The 25742-nt window shown below is 38.6% G+C and overlaps 1 protein-coding gene across 3 annotated transcripts in view; it reads left to right on the plus strand.

The window, feature by feature from the left end:
- Positions 1–25742, plus strand: part of LOC136864060 (patched domain-containing protein 3) — a 752635-nt gene that overhangs the window by 624017 nt on the left and 102876 nt on the right. For all 3 annotated transcript variants that reach the window (XM_067140595.2, XM_067140594.2, XM_067140596.2), the window contains one exon: positions 19645–19787. In XM_067140595.2, coding sequence (XP_066996696.1) covers positions 19645–19787 — 143 coding nt within the window. The remainder of the gene's footprint in view (positions 1–19644; positions 19788–25742) is intronic.

Genomic DNA, 25742 nt, shown 5'->3' on the forward strand with positions numbered 1-25742 from the left:
TCTGAAAACAAAAGTAATTGTAGTTGCAAAAGATGATACGATCACTTATTCTTAATGCCTCATAAACAAGTTTCCTGGTTAAGTAGTAAACTTGATTTCCTCGCTGTTGTGAATCTCTTGAAACTTTAGACCAAAACTGAATTTGAAAATTTATGATGTATTGACCAAGGTTCTGTAACAGTGAAATTTTAATCATCTATAGAGAAATTATAGTTGCCTTCAGTTCTTTGACATCATATTCCTTCCTTCCTTCCTTCCTTCCTTCCTATATAGCCCTGCAAATTTTCATCGGACTGGAGAAATGGCTGGCCATGATTACATCAAACCACATCTTGGTTAACCTGGCACAATGGATTGATGCACTGTGTTGTTGGAACACTGAGAAATCTGAGCCAGTCTCATCTGCAACTGGTATAGGTTGGTCTGCAAGCAGTTTCTGATAGTCTGAGACTTTAATATGACCTGAGGTGGAAGAAAGATCTGTTTTCCCTCAATAACCAAATCCACTTCATACCAGCAGAGACTTTTGCTCTTGCTGTCCCTTAGAAAATACTTTATCTGCTCTTCTTTCCTAAGGTCATGCCTGTAGTATGACCAACCACCAGAACCATCTAAATAGAATTTATTTTTATCACTGAAGATCACAGATTTCCACTCCTCCTTCCAAGTCACATGCCCTGTAGCTCACTTAACTGTGTTCTCCTTATGTGTTACCATTATACAAGGCTGCTTCTCCTTTTCCCTTGTTTTACAAAATGTTGCTCTGATTGACCATCCTTGATAATGTAGACTTTGCACACCATTAAGTGCGATCTTTTGATAGTTGTTCCAGTCACGGGCATGCATTATGCTCTCTCAGCTCATGCCAGCTTGGTGCTGGTAAACTAGCTCTTCAATGTAACACCCTGAATGCCATGCGCAACACATTACAGAAAGCTGAGCTAGCTCCTATGCATAGTATCAATGTGCCATGTGGTTACCTGGTAGCTGAGAGTGCCAATCCAGTTCTGTAATGGCAAGATAATTAGAGTTACCAAGTTTGTCATTGCTTTGTTGCAGTTGGGTTCTAATGTATTCATTCTGTGTTGTACAGTTACCAGCAAATAGGAATGAAATGCTTGAAGAATATGAATATCAAGGCCATGTACAAGGGGGGATCAAATATAAATAGGATTTAATTTTTATTTAAATTCATTCATTGAAAAACACAAGGCAATTTCACTTTATTTTTCATCACTCAATCAAACATGTCGGACTATAAAATCCCTGGTGGACACCTTAAAAACAGGGAAGTAGGAATAGTTGTATATCACTCCTTGTGAGCAAAAGAAAATTCTCTATTACAAACTGTGTGTGTGATTTGCAAGAATTGTCATCTGCAGATGCAAACCAAGAAAATAGACTATATTCCCATGTTCCTATAAACACACTGAGTCATTGTTACAATATGAGAATTCAAGTTCATACTCATTTTTCCACATAGTTTCCTGTTTGAGAAATGCATTTGTCCCAGTGTATGGGCAGCCTTTTGATGCCCTCATTATAAAAAGAACAGGGTTGTGTCACCAGCCAGTTGCGCATGAACTCTTTCACACTCTCGTCATATTCAAATCGTTGCCCTCCTATAGCTTCATTAAAAGGTCCGAACAAATGGAAATCACAGGGCGACAAGTCTGGGCTGTAAGGAGTATGATCAAGTGTAGTTCAGTGCATTTCCTGTAGCTTGGAGACAGTTAGAGCTTCAGTACGAGGCCGCACATTGTCGTGGAGGAGGATGACCTGTCGAATCGGCTGGTCTCGTCTTTTGCAGCGATATGCAACCCTCGCCTTATTCAACAGCTCGCAGTAGACAGCAGCATTGATTGTGCATCGCTCATGCAAAAGAATTAATCAGCAAAATGCCTCACCGATAAAAAAAGGTTGCAAGAACCTTGCCAGCTGACAGTCAAGTCTTGGCTTTCACTGGTGCTGCCTCTCCTTTCCTCCACCACTCTTTACTGGCTTCTTTGAATTCAGGAGTGTAGTGATGGACCCGTGTTTCATCGCAGGTGATGATCCGACACAAAATGCATCACCTTCTTCCGCAAACCTTGCTGTAAGCCTCTGACAGATCACCAAACGTCTCAACTTCATATTTTCGGTCAAAAGGCGAGGAACCCATCTGGAATGCACTTTATGGAACTGTAGGTTGTTTGCAATGATTGCTTGACAGCTCCCATAACTGATTCCAACTTGTTCTGCAATTTCTGATACTGTCGCTCATTGATCGTCGTCAATAATGTATTTAATCGCACAAATGTCCGACTCGTTGGCTGAACGGTCAGCGTACTAGCCTTCGGTTCAGGAGGTCCCAGGTTCAATTCCCGGCTGGGTAGGGGATTTTAACCTTAATTGGTTGTATGTGTTGTCTTCATCCTCATTTCATACTCATCACGACACGCAGGTCGCCTACGGGAGTCAAATAGAAAGACTTGCACCTGGTGAGCCGAACCCCTCCTGGGATATCTCAGCACTAAAAGCCATACGACATTTCATTTCCTGAACAACAACAGTTGGTAGTACTGGCCCCACACTTCTGCTGTGCAATCGTGTTGCTGATTTTCCACATGTTCTCATCCTTCCTTGAATTTTTTATGCCAGGCAAACACACGTGTCCTTGACAATGTTTGATCGCCGAACTGTGCAGTCAATCTCTGGCAAATTTCGACCACTGTAACTCCTTCACGAGCAAGAAATTTTATAATTATGCATTGTGCAGTGCAGGGGTGCACCTGTTGCCCCGACATCGTGAGCGTTACTGATGAAACGATGGGAAATATCTAACAGCACGCACTCCCCACTCCTAATGGTCCTGCCTAAGCACAGCAGAAGTGTGGGGCCAGTACTACCAACTGTTGTTGTTCAGGAACAAAAATTCTGTTTATATTTGATCGACCTTTGTATGATAACACAACATGCTGGATTATATGATATATTTTCCTATGTATTGTTGTTTGAAGCAATGTTTCTACATACAGGATATCCTTATGATATTAGTGAATGAAATAAGGAAAAAGTAAAAATGATTGGTTGTTTTACTGGTCTATTAAGATGGGACTTCTGCTGTCCTTTATGGGGACAATATGGGACAAGCTTTTTTGGCTTCAATTGTGGGGCATTCTGTAAATACAACACCTGGCAATTGTAAAGATAATAACATGTCATTGAAACACCAAAATTTTAGCTATCCATGTAATGAGTGCTTTTGCCAAAAGAAATTTCAGCAAATGAGCACTAATGAGCATCGAAGAAAGTGCTACAATTAGCTCTCATAATGTAAATGACCTACTAGTGCCACAATTATGTTGTAAAGCTATACCACTTCACTTCTGTACTCATTTGTGCTTTGATCTATGAATAAGTGTGGTGTCCCTGCATTCTTACTTTATGAAACTTTATGCATTATTGTTTTCAGGGTAAAGGTGGGTACAACAAGTGACCAACATTCCCCAACACATCCCAGTTTGTTGCCTTATGATATACCAAGAGCACATCTTTATGGGAAATATATTAATCCTCCTCGAAAAAGACACACATTTACCAATTATTCAAGTAGAAATAAATGTTTTCTTCATAGTGACACTTTTTACAGTTCTGCTAGATTATTTGTGTCATTAACATATTATAAGCTTGAAACTGAGTGTGTATTACACCAAGTGTTAGCATCCTAGTCCAGTGCTTAATTTCTAAAAGTTTAGGTGCCAGAATGCATACCCTCACATTTTGCCCCCGTTTTGAACCATACGCCGCCACCCCATCCCCTTCAAATGTAACAAGTTTCGATATTTGAAAACTCGTGATAAAACTGTATGAAACATGTATGATGAAACATGTATGAACATACATGTTCAAGTAATTTTTTATTGAGCAATTCCCTTAAAAACACTGTTCAGAAAGAAATTCCTGGGAGGTGTCGGAATGCTGTTCAAGCATGTCCTGGATGAAATTAAACACTGACCTAGTCATATAAATATACAGGTTCGGATTGTAGCTTATGCATTACCTGTGGCTAGTCAAAACCAGCATGCTGGCTGACAGCTCTATTCCAGCTTGGTGTTCTGTGCTGTTCATGGTAAGTTGAATTAGCTCAGATGATCTGACAAACCTCCAGCTCACCTAGTACAAGTTACCTCATCATCAACAAGCTAGCATGAGCTGAAAGAGTGTGATGTATGCCTCTGGTTCCAACAATGTTCCATCAGCAGTAAGCTTCCTAATAAATGATCTGTTATGTCTAGGTGTCAGCTTGTGTGATCTTCCAGGCAGCTTCTTTCTTTCCATTATTTTCCTTTAACTTCAGGAAATTGTATATTATAGTAGATTATCTGTCAGTTTTCCTTGCTGTTTCCCAGAAAGACAATCCCTCTTCTTTATACACTGTAATCTGTCCCTGCTCAAAGTAGGACAATTGTGAATTCCGACCCAATTGACTTTGCTCTATAATCTTCACATACAAAATGCTCAAGGTAGCTCGTGCTGCAGCTATAGCCTAAAAGGAACTGAAAGTTGAAAGTGTATTCCTATCAACTTGGAAATACTGGCCCTTCTCTGGTCCTCTCAACACTTTTGTACTTACTGCTTAAATATCTTTAATAACATTAGAATCAGCAGTGGCAATCATTCAATCATATGTTTTTGCCATTCTAGCTACACTCTGTTCTAAAGAAGCAAACTATGGTAACACATTCAAATCACCCTTATCACTTAGTTAATCCCATAACAGGTGCAATTGAGCTATAACAACAACTATAGGAATAATCAAATGATTCTCTTGTTGCAACAGCAGATGAAACTGTAAGTGTGTGTATTCTCAAATTGAAGTTTACCAATAACAAATAATCTTGAAATGCTACCTGTCCTATTAATATCAAGTATTCCTGTTTATATTGCATGTCAAGTTTCATGCCAGGATTGTCTACAATGCCAGTACACCACAGAAACATAGTTTTCTTCAAAATATACATTGAATCTTACCATAGAAACACGAAATAATTGAATACATCCCATCAGGGTTGATGTCAGGAAAGACATCTGGATGTAAAACTGTTGCACTCACAATCCCATCAGGGTATAGGAGGAGGAGGAAGAAGAAGATGATGAAGATGAAGATTATTGTTACCGTATGTCATCCTGCATTATGACGTAAGGGAGTCTAGTAAAACTAAAACAGAATAGCTCTCCACTGGCCATTAAATGGTTTAGCCATGTCTAATTCAGAATAAGTAAATATTTTCTCTCAACTTAGCCCTTTGCAGCGAACAAAATACCATAATAGAACTGTTGTCACTACAAGTACTTCTGTTAATGCAGAAATTCAGGAGAGACTTTTAAGTGATAAAATAATGATCACAAAATTGAATAGTGGCAACTGGTTTGGCTGTAAGGGATAAGGTTGCTTTTAGGTTTATGAATTTGTAGATGGGTACTGTAAAACAGGGCACATAATGATGATGGAAATTTACAGAAATAATTATTCAAATGCTAATCACAAGATTTGTTAACATGTACCGGTAATCAGTTTGTTGTATTATGCTATACCAAGACCACATCTTTATGTGAAAAATATTTGACTTCCACCGTCCTTCAAAGTGATGAGTCTTTTCCTATAAGTACATCATAGAACCTGAGCATAAGGACCATGCTCACTTTGCAGTATATCATACAGAAATCAACTTAATACCAATTTCTTTATATTTGAAGTTCTCAAGCTGGACATTAATATCTACTTGCACAATCTTGAGAGTAAGCATAAGTGTGAGAATGGCTCTAGGTAAGAAAGAAAATTGGTCAAGTATGAAAACAAGTTTCTCTTCCAACTCTATGCATGACAGAATATTTTGATCTGTTCCTATTGATGCAGCATCATTTGAATCCAATGAATTAACAATCTATTTGACTAATTCTATGTGCTGAGCATAATACAATGTTGCATCCATCCACGTTCCCCAAAGAATTAACACTGGTGCAGGAGGAAGTTGGATATTAGGTGCTGTTGATCTAAGCAGCTCGACTTTCCAAGGAGATTTAAGAAAATGTTTATTTGTAGAGGCCAGAAATTGATCTACCAGTAAAAAAGAATTGTGTGTTGTCCCAACTATGCAGTGAAGAGCATGTGTTAAGCAAGTTATATGAACTAAGTACCATGTATCTGTAATAATCTGCATCTATAACAAATAAAAGTAGCTGGGCATATTTGATACTAGATGGCCATGATAATTTCAAGGTCCATCATACATTCAGTCATAGTTACATTGATAGTGGCTGGCAATTCATACGCACTAAGAAGAAAAGGTATTGTCTTTTGTTCCTTATTTAAGGCACCGTCAATTTTATTGGCAATAAAACAGCCCTCAGAATTGGTGGTTCCATCAACAGACAACCACACAAATTCATCCATTAGTTCATTCTGTAAATCTGAGATTATGTTATTGTAACAATGTCCTACATATGTCTTATGCAACATACTTTCTTCAGGCACATGTTGTTGAGTGTATTTGGTAAGAAAACATTGTAATATGGGATTATTAATTTTCCACAAGGATATCTCAGCAGCTAAGAAAGCTTGGTACAAGTTATAAGAAAATTATGTAACCTTACTTCCCAAACACCTACTAGTTGCTTTTGATCAGGCTCTTCATTTGCTAGTTGTATGGTTAAATTCTCCTTATGTGCTTAACTACTTGAAACATTTCTCACTCCCTACACATTGTGCACATGCTCCACAGAACAGTACACTATTATCTGTAGATATTGTCACCCGAAAACTCTTTAAATTAGCTGTTAATCTACCATTTGAAGTTGGACTTATTTTTGGCATGTAAAGGACTCTTAACACACACTTTATACACGTAACTTAGTGTGGCATGCAACTATTTCACATCACCGTTACTAATTATAACTCGACTGCCAGTGGCCAGACAAAGCATGAAAGGACGATGCAACAACTGCATGACATCACATCAGTGTTACTCCTCTCCACGTGACGAGTTGCTTCATCACTTGCAACATAACTGCCAATGTGATTGAATTGTTAAAATATGCCATATAGGCACTAAAATATTGAAAAATGATACATTTATTAAAATCAGAAAATTAAAAAATTCTGAAAACTCATTAAAATTTACCATATAGGCTCTAAAATAATGAAATATAATTCATTTATCAAAATAATGAAAATATGCAGTTATATGCACCATAAAATCATGTTAAAATAACTGAAAAATACTGTACGTAATTCATACACATAGTGTATAAGCATACATTTTTAACCCCTAAAAACCATAATACCAATATAGTTGGTCCGTTATTGGATATTATAAATTTTCCAGCTAACTCATTCCTGGTTGCCAGCGTTTCACCCCATTGTGCTAAGTTGGGTTCATCAGTTGGTAAATAGCACACCTACCAAGACGCATGGCTAGTTTTCTTGGAAATGGTCGAGTATCTATAGATAAGCTGAAACATGTGTTTGCTTATTTCAACCCCTCTTTTACTGAGCAAAGTTTCGGGGAAATCGGGTTGTTACACTTAGCTGGTTCCCCTTGTCAGATTTCCTTCCTGATTTCCCCATTTCTAACTCTGTCCTTTCTTTCTTTAATATCATAGCTATTAAACATGTCATTTCACTGCCCTGGATTTTATTCTCATGTCTTTTTGTCATAAAACCAAGAGAAGTAGAATTAGTTATCATGGTCCTTATGAGAGGAACTGTTTTCCATGAGAGAATTTCATGTATCACAGATGCACCCTATAGGAGAAGACTCATCATTCTGAAGGGTGGTTAAAGATAAGTATAAGAGTTCCTCTAAATTGGGAGGAACAAAGCAACAGGTTGAACAATTTGTTAGGCAATGCATTATAATCTTAAGAGAATAAAATTAATCACTTTGGAACTGGGAATCTGAAAATTTTGTGAAGTAGCACTAATAATATTTCTTGAAGCTTATCATACATATATGAATGTTAGAATTCAGTTAACAAATTTAAACCTGGGTAGACCAGATAATCCTAACCTCAACTGTTGGACTCCCAGGTCCATTCAACACTGCTTCAACTGTGTTGTTATGTTAGTTAGAACATTCCTAAAAAATTGATGAACTACCATATTTACTGTTATAATTCTCACACTTTTCTTTGGATATTACAACAAAAAAACTCAGGTGCAAGAATTATACCAGTAATTAGGTTGATATGGGAGTATTTTACTGGATTAATATATTACATTATATTTTTTAACATATACACTCATATATATGGTTCATGTTTGTGGGTTACTGTAGTCACGTCCTAGTTCGTGAACCATGGGCAATGGCTGTGTGGCCTTGTAAGTGGTCCTGAGAGTCGGGATACCAGTTGCTATGGAATGGGAGTGGGCATCTCGGACATATTCTGAGTCATGGCCCTCCTTGTGCTCAGGCGGCTAGGACTATACAATTCATCGGTAGTCCATAACCCGTCAGAGGAGAGATCCTCACTTGGACTATGTGCAATTAGGGTAGCATCCTGCTTCATGAATTTACCAAGCTCAGAACATTTTAAGCAAGCCTCGGACCTATGGGAGTAATGGAGTCCCACTCCCATTTGACAGGCGAGGGACTCCTTGGAAACAACTTGGTGAATGAAATGGAATTCGATGGGGAGCTATCAATATTAATGGGGCTTATGGAAGAAAGAAGGTAGAACTGGCTGAGTCAGCAAAGAGGATGCATCTGGATGTGCTAGGAGTAAGTGATATTCGGGTAAGGGGAGATAACGAGGAAGAGATAGGAGATTATAAAGTGTACTTGACGGGTGTTAGAAAGGGAAGGGCAGAGTCTGGGGTAGGGCTCTTTATCAGGAATACCATTGCACGCAACATAGTTTCTGTTAGGCACATAAATGAGCGAATGATGTGGGTAGATTTGTCAGTTGGAGGAATTAGGACAAGAATTGTGTCCGTGTGGGTGCAGGTGAGGATGAAGTTGACAAGTTTTATGAAGCATTGAGTGACATCATGGTCAGGGTGAACAGCAAGGATAGAATAGTGCTAATGGGGGATTTCAATGCGAGAGTTGGGAATAGAACTGAAGGATACGGAAGGGTGATTGGTGAATGTGGGGAAAATATGGAAGTTAATGGGAATGGGAAGGGTTTGCTGGACTTCTGTGCTAGTATGGGTTTAGCTGTTACGAATACATTCTTGAAGCATAAGGCTATTCACCGCTACACATGGGAGGCTAGGGGTACCAGATCCATAATAGACTATATCTTAACAGACTTTGAATTCAGGAAATATGTTAGGAATGTATGAGGTTTTCACAGATTTTTTGATGATACACACTACCATCTGATCTGTAGTGAACTAAGTATCTCTAGGCCTAGGGTAGAGAAAGTGAAATCTGTCTGCAAACGAATAAGGGTAGAAAATCTCCAGGGCGAGAAAATTAGACAGAAGTACATGGATATGAATAGTGAGAAGTTTCGAACAGTAGACAGTAAGCAGGTTCAGGATATAGAAAGTGAATGGGTGGCATACAGGGATGCTGTAGTAGAAACATCAAGGGAATACCTAGGAACAACTGTATGTAAAGATGGGAAAAGGCGAACATCTTGGTGGAACGATGAAGTGAGAGCAGCCTGTAAACGTAAAAAGAAGGCTTATCAGAAATGGCTCCAAACAAGAGCCAAGGCAGACAGGGATTGGTACGTAGATGAAAGAAACAGAGCGAAACAAATAGTTGTTGAATCCAAAAAGAAGTCATGGGAAGATTTTGGTAATAACCTGGAAAGGCTAGGTCAAGCAGCAGGGAAACCTTTCTGGACAGTAATAAAGAATCTTAGGATGGGTGGGAAAAAGGAAATGAACAGTGTTTTTTAATAATAATGTTATTTGTTTTACGTCCCACTAACTACACTTTTACAGTTTTTGGAGACGCCGAGGTGCTGTAATTTAGTCCTGCAGGAGTTCTTTTACATGCCAGTAAATCTACCGACATGAGACTGACGTATTTGAGCACCTTCAAATACCACCGGACTGAGCCAGGATCAAACCTGCCAAGTTGGGGCCAGAAGGTCAGCGCCTTAACCTTTTGAGCCACTCAGCCCGGCAACAGTGTTTTGAGTAATTCAGGTGAACTCATAATAGATCCCAGGGAATCACTGGAGAGGTGGAGGGAATATTTTGAACATCTTCTCAATGTAAAAGGAAATCATTCTGGTGGTGTTTCAAACAGCCAAGCTCATGGGGAGGAGGAAAATGATGTTGGTGAAATTATGCTTGAGGAAGTGGAAAGGATGGTAAATAAACTCTGTTGTCATAAGGCAGCAGGAATAGATGAAATTAGACCTGAAATGGTGAAGTATAGTGGGAAGGCAGGGATGAAATGTCTTCATAGAGTAGTAACATTAGCGTGGAGTGTTGGTAAGGTACCTTCAGATTAGACAAAAGCAGTAATTGCACCTATCTATAAGCAAGGGAACAGGAAGGATTGCAACAACTATCAAGGTATCACATTGATTAGTATACCAGGCAAAGTATTCACTGACATCTTGGAAGGGAGGGTGCAATCAGTCGTTGAGAGGAAGTTGGATGAAAACCAGTGTGGTTTCAGACCACAGAGAGACTGTCAGGATCAGATTTTCAGTATGCGCCAGGTAACTGAAAAATGCTACGAGAGGAATAGGCAGTTGTGTTTATGTTTCGTAGATCTGGAGAAAGCATATGACAGGGTACCGAGGGAAAAGATGTTCGCCATACTGGGGGACTATGGAATTAAAGGTAGATTACTAAAATCAATCAAAGGCATTTATGTTGACAATTGGGCTTCAGTGAGAATTGATGGTAGAATGAGTTCTTGGTTCAGGGTACTTACAGGGGTTAGACAAGGCTGTAATCTTTCACCTTTGCTGTTCGTAGTTTACATGGATCATCTGCTGAAAGGTATAAAATGGCAGGGAGGGATTCAGTTAGGTGGAAATGTAGTAAGCAGTCTGGCCTATGCTGACGACTTGGTCTTAATGGCAGATTGTGCTGAAAGCCTGCAGTGTAATATCTTAGAACTTGAAAATAGGTGCAATGAGTATGGTATAAAAATTAGCCTCTCGTAGACTACATTGATGTCAGTAGGTAAGAAATTCAACAGAACTGAATGTCAGATTGGTGATTCAAAGCTAGAACAGGTTGATAACTTCAAGTATTTAGGTTGTGTGTTCTCCCAGGATAGTAATATAGTAAGTGAGATTGAATCAAGGTGTAGTAAAGCTAATGCAGTAAGCTTGCAGTTGTGATCAGCAGTATTCTGTAAGAAGGAAGTCAGCTCCCAGACGAAACTATCTTTACATCGGTCTGTTTTCAGACCAACTTTGCTTTACAGGAGCGAAAGCTGGGTGGACTCAGGATATCTTATTCATAAGTTAGAAGTAACAGACATGAAAGTAGCAAGAATGATTGCTGGTACAAAAAGGTGGGAACAATGGCAGGAAGGTACTTGGAATGAGGAGATAAAGGCTAATTTAGGAATGAACTCTATGGATGAAGCTGTACGCATAAACCGGCTTCGGTGGTGGGGTCATGTGAGGCGAATGGAGGAGGATAGGTTACCTAGGAGAATAATGGACTCTGCTATGGAGGGTAAGAGAAGTAGAGGGAGACCAAGACGACGATGGTTAGACTCAGTTTCTAACGATTTAAAGATAAGATGTATAGAACTAAATCAGGCCACAACACTAGTTGCAAATAGAAGATTGTGGTGACGTTTAGTATATTCGCAGAGGCTTGCAGACTGAACACTGAAATGCATAACAGTCTATAATGATAATGTATATATGTATACTCTCAGTTATACTGCACAATATTTCAGTTATGCTGATTCATAAATCGGTCTAGAAAGCCAAGAATAACTGCCGAGAAGATTCATCATGCTGACCACACAACACCTCGTAATCTGTAGACCTTCGGGCTGAGCAGTGGTTGCTTGGTAGGCCAAGGCCCTTCAACGGCTGTAGTGCCATGGGGTTTGGTTCGGTTTTTTCTTTGATTCGTAAATCCCATTAAGTACGAAGTGGTAAACTGTATGTGCACCTCTACTGCTGGCCTGTTATAATTTCGATTGGGTATGGACACCTTTACCTAAAGAAAACATAATCACTCAACATGTTATTGCATTAGATACCACCAGGCGAGTTGGCCATGTGGTTAGGGGCGTGTGGCTGTGAGCTTCCATCTGGGAGATCGTGGGTTCGAACCCCACTGTCGGCAGCCCTGAAGACGGTTTTCCGTGGTTTCCCATTTTCACACCAGGCAAATGCTGGAGCTGTACCTTAATTAAGGCCACAGCCGCTTCCTTCCCATTCCCAGGCCTTTCCTATCCCATCGTCGCCATAAGACCTATCTGTGTTGGTGCGACGTAAAGCAAATAGCATTAGTATTAAATTCATGTACATAACTTACCACATCTATTCACTTTCACTGCTTTTTTAAATCTGGAGTACTGCTATCATCACCTGAATCTAAACCTATCCACAAGTTGTTGTTTTTTTGCTAGTGGTTTGACATTGCACTAACAAATTGAAGGTTTTTGCTGACATAAGGATGGTGGGGAGAGGGATTGCTAGGATTGGAAAGGTAGTGGCCATGGCATTAATTAAGGTACAGGTACATTTGCTTGGTGTGAAAAAGAGAAATCATCGAAAAATCCATCTTCATGGCCAACAGTGGGATTCAGACCCACCATCTCCCAAATGCAAGCTTACAGCTACACGACCCTAACCTTTGGCCAACTCGCTCATAAGTAGTAATTTTCACTTCCATCAAGCATGTCTGAAATTCCTGTTTTCTTGAAACTTTTAGAAGCAGTGTGTGATGAAAATCGAGTCACACACAATTTCTCCTGATCTTGCCTCCTGGAGTAAGCTTGTTCACACCTTCAGCCATCCAGTTACGACACACTTTACGCAGGTTGTCCTTGAATGAATTATTTATGGAAATATCTAAAGGTTGCTGTGCACATGTTAGACTTCCAGGATTTAATGCCAGATTAGTCTTTATTTTAATCGACAGTTGCTTTATGTTATCTGCTAAATGTCCTTGAAAACTGTCTATTACAAGTAGAGCCAGAAGTTGAAGCAATAACCCTGGTCAGTTTCTCCAAACTGTACAAGTCCAATCATTAATCAGGGATACGTCCATCCAGCCTTTCTTATGAAGATGAACATGTATTCCTCCTGGAAGTTTACCCTTCAGCATTGTTTTCTGTTTAAATTTAACATACGGAGGTACTTTCTTTCCATCTGTAGTCACCACAAGTATGTCTGTGCATCTCTATTTCTCATTTCCTGTAGTCCACTCAGTGGTGCTTGATTTTCCCTTCTCTTCAACGGTTTGATTCTGAGTCATATTAAAATTCAATGGCATCTGGTTGGTGTTGCCTATTTGTGAAAACAAGTATGCATTCTCTTTTCAATAATGTATCAGTGAAGGTTTATAATTTATTCATTGCAGCCATCTGGTATTCTTTGGCATAACAATGTTTGGTGCCTTGGCGAGTGGTTATTTTGCTTTATAAATCCTGTCATCCAGCCCGTGGTCACTTTGAAATCTGAGAAAATGATGCCATGCTTTGTGGCTATCGGCGTGCTTTAAATTGCATCAATTTAAAGGTACCTAACTACATATCCATCACTACTTAAAGCCTGAATATATTCCAACATTTCTTTTCCAACTTTCAAAAACTTTCCACTCTTCAGACAATGGAAAGCTTTTAAATTTTTTTTATTTTTTTTTTTTATTTTTTTTCATTAAGTTCCCTCTTTTGCTTTTGCCAGTATCGTACATTAAATTTGGACAATGCAAATTTATGACCTGCTACCTGTTGCTGTTTGTACTATGGAGAGTTTAAATCTAGCTGTATTGCTTGAATACTTGCCTATCATGCTTGAAAGAAGAATACCACACCAAGAACTTACCAATCGTACATCACTTCTACTCACACATAAGAGCTAACCAACCTGGAAAACACTGCTAATTTCAAAAATGAAAGCCAGCATGCCTATGTCACGCGGGAGAACGAGAAGAGGTGTAGGAGGTCAAAAGTACCCTTACACGAAATATTGCACCGGTGCTAGTGACCGTGAGGTAACTCATTGTCAGAGGAGCCAAGGAGGAGCGGTAATAAAGATAATTTTCAGGCTTTAGGGGAGTAGAGATTCATAACTACAACTGATATTATTGTAGAATGTGGTGCATGAAATTTGCCGGGAGTAATTTTTCCCCTATTTGGTCCTCAATAAATTGGGGTGCATGAAATAGCCAGGGAGGGAAATATGGCATTTAGTATAGTATTGTGTTTATTCATAGGAGGATCAAAACACATTTTATCTGATATAATATTCTCATATATGATGGATTTTAAAAGATTTTCAAAATTTGCTTTCCTGGATTTGTGCAATTACAGTTATAAACAATATTTTAAGATTTTCTTTTGGGAGGGAAGGAAGAAATGGAATATGAATGCTACGCAGCATGAATGTTATAATAAGAAAAGTACACAAGGCAGACAAGGCACAGAAATAAAATAATGTGTAACAAAACATACATGAAAACTGGAAACATAGAATAGAGGTTAAGAGCAAAACATTATTTAATATCAAAATCAATCCTGAAGTCAAAATTACTTTCTCCTGTTCCTTCCTTCTTTATTGTATAGTTAAATAGGGAACTGTCAATAAACTCATATCCAATCACATCTTGAAATTTCACCAAGAGAACAAACATCTTGTAGAAAATCCATATACAAAAGAAGTATCTTTGAATTTTCAACTGCAAGATCACAATACATATCAAAATCTCTCGAAGAAAAGCAGCTAGAAGCAGCAATAGGATGCCCTCTAGTTGGCTCAGTGCAGTGACTAGGGCAATTGGAGTGTTCACTGAGGAACAAAAGTGAAGCAGGTATAACCTGTGTTGACCAAATAATGGAAACACGAAGTCTTCTGGCATCAAATACAATGGACAGTACTTTTTATTCACTCTAGTCTGTACATAGCTGTTTATTTGCCTGTCAGAAATGTTTTGCTGGCTTCATATTGTCCAGGACTTGTTCTTTTGTGTCACAAGTTGCAAAGCATGAATATTTGACCATGTCCTGGAAGCAAGGGGAAAAATTGAATATGAATTTTTTAAAAGAACATTCAATATGTTGTCTCTTTGGAAAATCTGAAACAAAATATGATCACACGCTGTCACAATTTGTACCTGTCATTGGTAGAAAGCTTTTTTCTACTGAGACAAAAAGTTTCCTAGTGGCTGGATTTTCCTCTTGATACTGCAAGAAATCTGGAAAAGGTCTATAGTGGTTTTACCTAAGGATTGTCTCCAAGACAACCTACACTGCTGTACATCATAAAGGAATTAAACAGAATGGCACAATTGTCTACAGAAAGCATCCTTAAACCAGACTTTCAGTTCTTTCTTTTCTATTTTTCCTGATTTCGTGGCTAGGATAGTTAGAACTTTGGCCGTAATTAGTTGAATATTTGTTTCAAAACTTGTGGATAAAAATTTCCTGTAGTCTGCAACAAGATAGTGAATACATTTGATAAAGAAGAATCAGCCATGTTAATTTTGATCATTATGGTATAAAGATGAGAAAATGCACTAACAGATTGAGCTATCATATTTATATGCTTCTTGCTGACAAAAGACAGTCTGTTTATGGTAGTTTCATCCCATGTACAAATCCACTCTGGTCAGTGTTGTAAATTAAGGAATGAGTGTAATCCACAAATAGTGTTTGTAAGTGTCTCCAAGAACTGTTGTACAATGCTCTCTCTCTTTCCTCTTCTTCATGAAAATAGAAATGGAAACAATGTGCAAGTTAGAGGAATGGGTAAGTTGACAATGATGGAATATGATTTTAGTTGGGGGCAATTAAGTGTCTTTTAAATTATATCCCCTCAGCACAAAGTGTAATGAGGTTCTTCAATAATGTGTGTTGTGAAACACAAGTACTATACAAGTACTATATTGTCAATAAATATGGGATGACAACAGCCAGGAGAAAAAAAAGTATTCAGTACTGTATGTTGCCATTAATGCTTTCACCTTATATTCTTGACATGGCACAAGCCCGAAAAGCCTATACAGTATCATGTCTATACAGATATGTTACTTACTAACCAGACCTTTAGAAATATTTTAACAGTTAACGCATACTTACTAAGTTATTCTTGTCCAATACATTCCAGTCTTCTTTTTCTTATGCTGCTTTTCCCACACCTGTAGGGTCATGGGTGTGAACTGTCTCAAACATGTGGATATGACCATGTTTTACAGCCAGATGCCCTTCCTGATGCCAATGTGGAGGGATGTAATGACTATTGTGTGTTTCTTTGGTGGTTAGTAGTGTGGTGTATTGTCTTAATATGATGAGGAGAGTGTTGGGACAGGTGCAAACATCCAGTCCCCAAGCCAGAAGAATTAATCACACACTCTTAAAATCCCTGACCCATTCGGAAATCGAACCCGTCATCCCCTAAACCGAATGCTGACGATTCAGCCAAGGAATTGGTCTGTCTGATACAATAAATTCTTCATAAGATATTCATGTATATAATTGAAGATTAAGTTTAGGAAACTCTGTTTCTCCAGATTGGCTATATAATGTTCTTTCTTTCCGTAATGTGTTTTAAATATCTACACGACTAGTTACTGTATCGTAATTTATAAGCTTCATATCCATATTGATAGTTCACACAAATGCAAAGAGGAGAGGAATTCCACCTAATCAATACTTGTTTATTATTATTATTATTATTATTAAAAATACAGGACCGGTTTTGACCCTAACGTGTCATCCTCAGCTGAACATACATATACATATAACACATCATACAATTGCAAACATTACCATATTTAGAAAGGAATATCATGTGACGATAACATGTCAGGTTGTACTCATGAGTAGGGCATTCGTCAAATTGTGCATCTGAGAAACTAACTTATGAGTGTACATAAAATGAAAACAACATATTCGTAAAACACTTTCATGCTTGTGAATGTTCAAGTTTATGACTTGCACTGTTTTTTAGTTCTTCAGTTAGAATAAACTTAAAACTAACTTATAAGTATTCATAAAATAAAAACATGTGCGTAAAACATTTTCATGTTTGTGAATGTTTGAGTTCCTTGCACTATTTCTTAATTCTTCAGTTTGAGTGTTATCATTAAGTCTAGTTGTCCACAACTGTGCATAAAATCAAAAATTCAATGGCTAGAATTGTAACATGAGTTACATTTAAAATACCAATATCTCATTTAAAAAATATTTTGTCACATATGTGCACAAAGGATAAGAACACTTTGCATCTCTAAAAGGCAAAATATAGACGTAGTGTGGATTCAGTTGAGGCTTGGATGGAAGTGTAGAAATTGCAGCTTGTCGTATATAAAATCCAGTTGTTTACATTAAAAGATGGGTCATAATGTCCTTTGCCATATTAAGATGATGATGTGTTACATTAAGCCAGAGTGGAGGCTCCTTCTTTCTCGTAGTTGTGTGATATTGTAAGAATTGTCTGTTTGCCCTTCACAGCAAATGGCATTAGCCCGAGACGGACACGAAGTAGTACACAACATGCTCCCAAACCATATACAACCTCAAAACCACAATAGCAGTAAGTACACATATAGATTCTCTTACATGACCTAAGACATTCCTTCAACATATTAGTATCACTCACATCTTACTTTTATCTTTCACAGACAATTCTTACAATATCACACAACTACAAGAAAGAAGGAGCCTCCTCCACTCTGGCTTAATGTAACACATCATCATCTTAATATGCCAAAGGACATTATGACCCATCTTTTAATGTAAACAACTGGATTTTATATACGACAAGCTGCAATTTCTACACTTCCATCCAAGCCTCAACTGAATCCACACTACGTCTATATTTTGCCTTTTAGAGATGCAAAGTGTTCTTATCCTTTGTGCACATATGTGACAAAATATTTTTAAATGAGATATTGGTATTTTAAATGTAACTCATATTACAATTCAAGCCATTGAATTTTTAATATAATGCACAGTTGTGGACAACTAGACTTAATGATAACACTCAAACTGAAGAATTAAGAAATAGTGCAAGGAACTCGAACATTCACAAACATGAAAATGTTTTATGCACATGTTTTTATTTTATGAATACTTATAAGTTAGTTTTAAGTTTAGTCTAACTGAAGAACTAAGAAACAGTGCAAGTCATAAACTTGAACATTCACAAGCATGAAAGTGTTTTACGCATATGTTGTTTTCATTTTATATACACTCATAAGTTAGTTTTAAGTTTAGGAATACTGTATTCACTTTTCTCAGATGCGCAATTTGACGAACACCCTACTCATGAGTACAACCTGACATGTTACCGTCACATGATATTCCTTTCTAAATATGGTAACGTTTGCAATTGTACGATGTGTTATATGTATGTTCAGCTGAGGATGACCCGTTAGAGTCGAAACTGGTCCTGTATTTTTAATAATAATAATAATAATAAACAAGTATTGATTAGGTGGAGTTCCTCTCCTCTTTGCATTTGTAGTTACTGTATGTCAATAAAGTTATTGTATATATGGTCAGGCCATTACAGGTATATATACTGTCCAGCTTCATACTTACTGTATAGACATAGCTTACCATAAAAAACTATGTAACACACTGCACAGGAATTAAAATTTGTATAGCCTTTTGTACTTAAATTTTCTCAGCACCAAGACCAGAACAGAAAGAAATAGCAACTGAGATGTTTCAAATTCCTTCTTCTCTCAGTAAGGATGGAATAGCATATTGTCTCACTAACTTATCTCTGTTTCTGGTAACATCTTGCCTGAGTAAGGCATTTGTTTTATATAGCTTTCTGATCTGGATAACATTGTTTATTACAAGATCCTCTTTGTTTTTCTGGAATAATTGATTACTTTAACAGCCTTACATATGCATTTTACCATTTTCAAAATGTTATCTCTGTTTGAAATCCTTCTCCATTCTGTTAATGACGGAACTATCAATTAACTTTATATGATAATTATGGCTTTTTCTCAGAATTCATACCAGTACAACCCAAGAAAAATTCTAGGTTAAATAGTAAAACCGGTACCTTATTTCTGGTCTTGAGCACCTACTCAAATTCCAAATCCTAAATTACGTTTACTTACACAACTGGACATCTACCGGTAAATAACACAGGTTACTGGTATCAGACATGTACCACACATAAACATAGATTTGATACCGACGTTGTCCCTAACCCTTAAATGAATCAAGCCCAGCAGGAGGGTACAGGAACCAGTAGAATACTGTGAGAGCCATTTCTAGCAGTTTCTGTGTTATTTTGATTAAAGTGTAGGTTATGTATTTATGTTAAACAATGAGCATAGTCATAGATATTGTTCTGTCATTAACAAAATTGATCTTGACAATTGATATTGCAAAACACTTGGCTAGAAATGCTATTTAATTTCTAGAAATTCAGTGGTATTTTGTGATGAAGTGGACTTCAGTTTATTTTCAGATATGAATAAACTTCATTTCTAATGAATTACATTTATCTCACTGTTATCTTCAGATCTTCCTCATGACACACTCTCAGATGATGAGTTCAGCAATCTTCTTTCAAGATATTTATTTAGTCCCAGTGGGGCTAGCTATCAGAAGAACTTCCGATTTGATGGGAATCTATCTTGTGGGATACCTGCACCTCCAGTTACAGTGAGTTCTTAATATTTGCTTTATTCAATGTAAAGATTAACATTGTCCCAGTGTGAATTACTTCTTTCAGAAGCCATCAGCAGATAAGTTCTACACTAAATGATTTCTGAAAGTCAGATACAGATTCAAAAAACATACACTAGCATCAAAAAGTTTCATTTCAGTTTTGAATCAGTTAATTTATAACTGTTAGGTTCTTCAGTCTGTCGAAACTAATTTATGAATAATTAAAATTTAGAAAATACTTGAAAAAGAAACAACTTAACTAAAATAGAATGAATGAATCAGATTCTATCAAATCACACACTTTTAATTTTTTGTATAAATTATTAATTGATTAATATTATTGAGAAGTGTTAAACCATTTATGTTAAAACCTGTGTCCACTCTTCCAATAATAATTGTTGGAATGTCGAAACTTATATTAATGAAGTGCTACTCGTACGGTTCTTCTCCCTTCACTGGTCCACCTAGGAGTGCAATGTTGCACAATACAATCCCACTGGCATTGCACCAACTGGCTTGTATACCATACCTTTTTATTTCATATTGCAGTAACATCATGGTCTTCCTGGAGTTGTTGTTGTTGTTGTTGTTGTTTTTTTCTTCTTTTCATGCGGCAGGTGTTTTGCATTTGTGGAAGTGTATAGGCAATGTCCAGATCCTCAAAGTGTTGCATCTTATTGTGCACCTGTCCTGTGACAGAGATGATGAAAGGCCTCATTGTTGCCAGGTCCATTTCCTACAATATTCTAACTTCTGCTGCAAAGTAAGTGTACTTTTCAGTCTTCTGGACATAGCCCTGGTGGACATTTTGATCTGGAGGGCATCCAGAAGATTAGTCTTCATGAACTATTTATCAGTGAGGGCTGTTTGATATTATGATCCTGTCTGTCTGCAAAGATAGATTCCAGTACCGCTTGAACCTTTCATTTTTGAGCACATCAGATGGTCTGTACACATAATATGGGATTTTCACATCTATAAGTCCTGACTTGATTCCCAGCTCTTAGTGCACAATTCACAATTTTAGCTACCTCATCCTGCTGATGAGTATGTTCTTCACCTGCCATGGCCTTAAATGCACCCACAATTTGCTCCACTGTCTCAGTTGTTTCTCTGCAATTCCTCCATCTGTCACTCACTTCTTCCTTTAAGATATATTTGCGGTAGTTACGGGTGCTGGTATTGCATTCTTTTTTTCTTTAATTTGCTTTATGTTTAACACAATTTAACATTACAGTATTTCCATGTTAGTAGTGCTCGGTGTTGATATGGACTAAGCAACAAAAGTATGAACTCGTGAATATCTCTGTTATCATAGCCAGTACGGTGAAACTGTATAAGACATAATGATTAGAAATTGTCTTCTCTATAACTTTTGTTATGTATTATTTATGAATTGGACCATTAATAATGTACCCCCAAACCCAACCGCTTATGGCACAACAGCCCCGAAGGACCATGGCCTACCAAGAGACCGCTGCTCAGCCCAAAGGCCTCCAGATTACAAGATATTATGTGATTGGCAAGACAAATCCTCTCGGCCGTTATTGTTGGCTTTCTAGACCAGGGCCACTATCTCGCACAGCTCTCTTGTAATCACGTAGGCCAAGTGGACCTCGAACCAGCCTTCAGAACCAGGTAAAAATCCCTGACCTGGCCAAGAATCGAACCCGGGACCTCTGAGTAAGAGGCAGGTATGTATGCTACCCCTATATCATGGGGCTGGCAGTGATAACATAGATATTTGAGATTTACATTTTAGGCCTACCCCTACACTACCATTTCACTCAGGATGAATAAAATTATTTATAGCCTAGACTGTAGTGCCTTATTCCCCGACTTTATATACCAATTTTAATTCAATTCTGCTTAGCCATTTTCTCATGATGCGCATACAGACATACATACATACATACATACATACATACATACATACATACATACATACATACATACATACATACATAGATAAAGGAAAATTAAATATTACATTTCCTTCTTACTCTGGACATGACCAATACAGAAATACCATTCCTCTTTTTTAATTCCAAGCAATGTACAGACATAATTCTCATTATATATATATAGATTATTATTATCATCATTATTACCTCATATTGTGATTACCATCAACACCTAGTTTAATATCAATGATAATTGGCTTAATATTGATATTTTTCTACTGTGTATATTACTACAAATTACTAAATATGTGTAAACACTGGTTAAGTGCCCCTAACTTTGCCAGATAAAGTCAATTATCTATCTATCTATCTATCTATCTATCTATCTATCTATCTATCTATCTATCTATCTATCTATCTATCTATCTATCTATCTATCTATCTATCTATCTATCTATCTATGTATCTCTCTGTCTGTCTGTCTGTCTGTCTGTCTGTCTGTCTGTCTGTCTGTCTGTCTGTCTGTCTGTCTGTCTGTCTGTCTGTCTGTCTGTCTGTCTGTCTGTCTGTCTGTCTGTCTGTCTGTCTGTCTACGTAACCCTGATGAGAACCCTTAGCTCTCATTTTCCTTCCTCTTAAAATATTAGGCCACTTGACTCCCACAACTTACTTCCCCTCCCTCTTGCATACCTACTGTATGCTGTACATTGCTTGAGGGAGATATACCTTCACTCATATCCTCTATTAAGAGCCTAATTATCTCCCTCAAACTTGCTGTCCCTTCCCTCATACTCCTTAATGCCCACTCACACCTACAGTCCCCGCACTTGCCTCCCTCAACCATTATTTTACTTTCTTCACAGAAATATGAAATAATATGGAAATGTCAACAGAAATAAAATAGCATATTATGTGAATGAAAGTATATATCAGAGGAAATAAATACTGTATACTATACAAGGATTTTGTTACAGTAAGCCAAGCAAGATACTGACTGATAAAATAACTACACTACAATTCCCCATTGAGTTGTTGCAGGATGAACTCAACGGTAAGGATCATGTCACTATTTTCTGGGCTTGTAGGCCGTGATACAGAAGCATGTGATGATCCCGACATTTCACCTAAGACTCCATTCGGCATCATCAAGGGTTCCGACCAAACTTCGATAGCAGTGAAGCTCACAGTGGAATGGAGTGGTGTTGCAATTCCACCTCATTATATAGTGCAAGCTACTGTGCACTGCTCGCCTATTGGTCCGCCATGCTGGAGGGGCGGACACTGATTGGCTGTTTTTCGGCCAATGATTGAAGCATTAAGGAGCCCAATGTATGTCAACCTGCCTTGGCAGAGACAAGCAACTGATCACCAGTTGCATTTTCTAGTCTGCCACAGCCATCGTGTCCTCTAGGATTTAAGGTTTTCAGGACTGGAAACCAGGCTTTGTTTACCCGTTCAGATTCCTCCTTCCGGTTGAAGCTGTTGGTGTGCTTCAGGATTTCAATGGCTTCCCTTTGTAGCCGGGTGTGATACAATACAGTAGTTGACAGTACTTTGGTGTCGCTGTACTATATGTCATGGCCTGCTAGCAGTGAGTATTCAGCGACTGATAATCTTTCTGCTTGTCCCAGCCGGCTCTGTCTGTTATGCTCCTTCAGTCATGTGGCGATGCTGCATTTGGTAGTGCCTATGTATACCTGACTGCAGCTATACGGGATCTTGTAGACACCTGTTCTGTAAAGAGGATGGCGCAGACCGTAGTAGTTCGTGGATTTTCTTTGTTGGCCTATGTATGGTTTTAACCCCATAGGACACCAGTAGCCTCCCTATTATGTCAATTATCTTCCCAATATATGGCAGAAAGGCTTCAGTTGCTGGCCACTCCTCTTCTTTCTCCCTGGTTGTGGGATGTCTGAATGGAGCGCTCACAGTATATCTTTAGAACTGTACCCGTTAGCAAGTAGGGCTATGTTGAGGTGGCTGAGCTCCTCATTTAAGTGCTGAGGTTGACAAATTCTCCTTGCATGGTCGGCTAGCATCTTAATCACTCCGTATTTTCGTCATGGGTGGTGGTTGGACATCTTCTGAAGATAGCGGTCTGTGTGGATCAGCTTGCGATACCAAGTTTAAATTGGCCATCTTCATTAGCAGAACATCAAGGAAAGCATGTTTTCCTTCATTTTCTGTCTCTGTATTGGTGTTACTATTATTCAGATGCTGTACAAACCAAAGTAGTTGTTCCTGCCCATGGCTGCAGATCACAAAGGTTTCATCTACGAACTGAAGCCGCACCTTAGATTTGAGTGGTGTGGTCTCGAGTGCTGTTTGTTCGAACTTTTTCATAATGAAATTTACAGTCACTGGACTCAGAGGACTGACCATAGTGACACCGTTGATTTGTTTGCAGAAATCGTCATTCCACAGGAAATAGCTTGTGGTGAGGCAATGTTTGAACAAGTTGGTAATGTCCTCAGGAAAAATCTGAGCGATGTGGTCTAGGGCCTCCTTTACAGGTACTTTCGTTAAGACTGAGACTACGTCAAAGCTGACAAGCAGGTCTTCGGCTTCTAAGTGGCTGTTCTTCAGCTTTTCTATGAAATGGCCTGAATCTCTGACATACAACTATATGCCAACGATGTGAGGTTGTAGTAACGTGGCCAAATGTTTAGCAATATTGTAGTTTGGTGATCCAGTAGCACTCACGATGGGTTGTAGAGGTACGTTGTCCTTGTGAATCTTGGGTAAGCCATATACTCTCGGAGGTAAAGCTTGACTTTTAGAGGTTTCCCTCTTCACATTGTCTGGCAAGGGTGAGGCCTTAATATGGCTATTGGTGTTTCGAAGAATCCGATTGGTTGGATCTTTCAGTAGTCTGTGGTAAATCTCTGGATCCAAACTCTCCAACATCTTTGCAGTGTAATCATTAGTAGCTATGATGACAGCGGCGTTCCCTTTATCCGCAGGAAGAATGAGTACACTCTCGTCCATGTTCAGAGTTTTAATGGCCTTCCTTTTTTGAACCATAAGGTTGCTCTTCAGTGCTGGTGCCTTTATCAGTATCCATGAGGCTTTGTGGCAGATTTCTTCTGCCTGGTCAGATGGTAAATTGTGAATAGCAGCTTCAATATTCACAACGATCCCCTCCATGGGAATAGAGGGAGGTGTAACAGCAAAGTTTCCTCCTTTAGCCAGTAAAGAGGTTTACGCCTCTGACAGGCAATGGTTGGTCAGCTTGACGATTGTCCATGAGGTATCCACGGCAGCCGTACTCTTAGGCGCAGGACGATTCTCCTGATATTGCTTGAACTTGTTCTTCTGCTGGTTGGTCAACTGATCGAATGTTGAAGTTATGGAAGAGTGGGTGATACGATCTGCTTTATCCCAGTACTGTGGTGAGAGTATGTGTTCAGAAGATAATGCAGCTTTAAAAGCGCTTGGTTGAAGGTAGCAAGCTCCTTGCATGTGGAGCTTATACATTCCCGCAGCAGTGAGCGCTCCGTTCTATCATAGATACAACGTGACCGGCATCGCCACACGGCTGAAGGAGCATAACGGACATAGCCAGCTGGGACAAGCAGAAAGATCATCAGTTTCTGAACACTCACTGCTAGCAAGTCATGACATACAGTACAGCGACACCAAAGTACTGTCAACTACTGTATCGTATCACGCCTGGCTGCAAAGAGAAGCCATTGAAATCCTGAAGCACACCAACATCTTCAACTGGTTTCCAGTCCTGAAAACCTTAAATCCTAGAGAACACAATGGCCACCGAAGACCAGAAAAAGCAACAGGTGATCAGTTGCTTGTCTCCACCAAGGCAGGTCGACGTACATTGGGCTCCTTAATGCTTCAACCAATGGCCGAAGAACAGCCAAACAGCGTTCGTCCCTCCAGCATGGCAGACCAATTGGCGAGCAGCACACTGTAGCCTGCACTACAGTATATAATGAGGTGGAATTGCAACACTACTCTATTCCACTGTGAGCTTCACTGCTATCGAAGTCGGTTGGAACCCTTGATGATGCCAAATGCAGTCTTCAAT

Source organism: Anabrus simplex, chromosome 2 (genome assembly GCF_040414725.1).
Source record: "Anabrus simplex isolate iqAnaSimp1 chromosome 2, ASM4041472v1, whole genome shotgun sequence".
NCBI classification, from domain to species: Eukaryota; Metazoa; Arthropoda; class Insecta; order Orthoptera; family Tettigoniidae; genus Anabrus; species Anabrus simplex.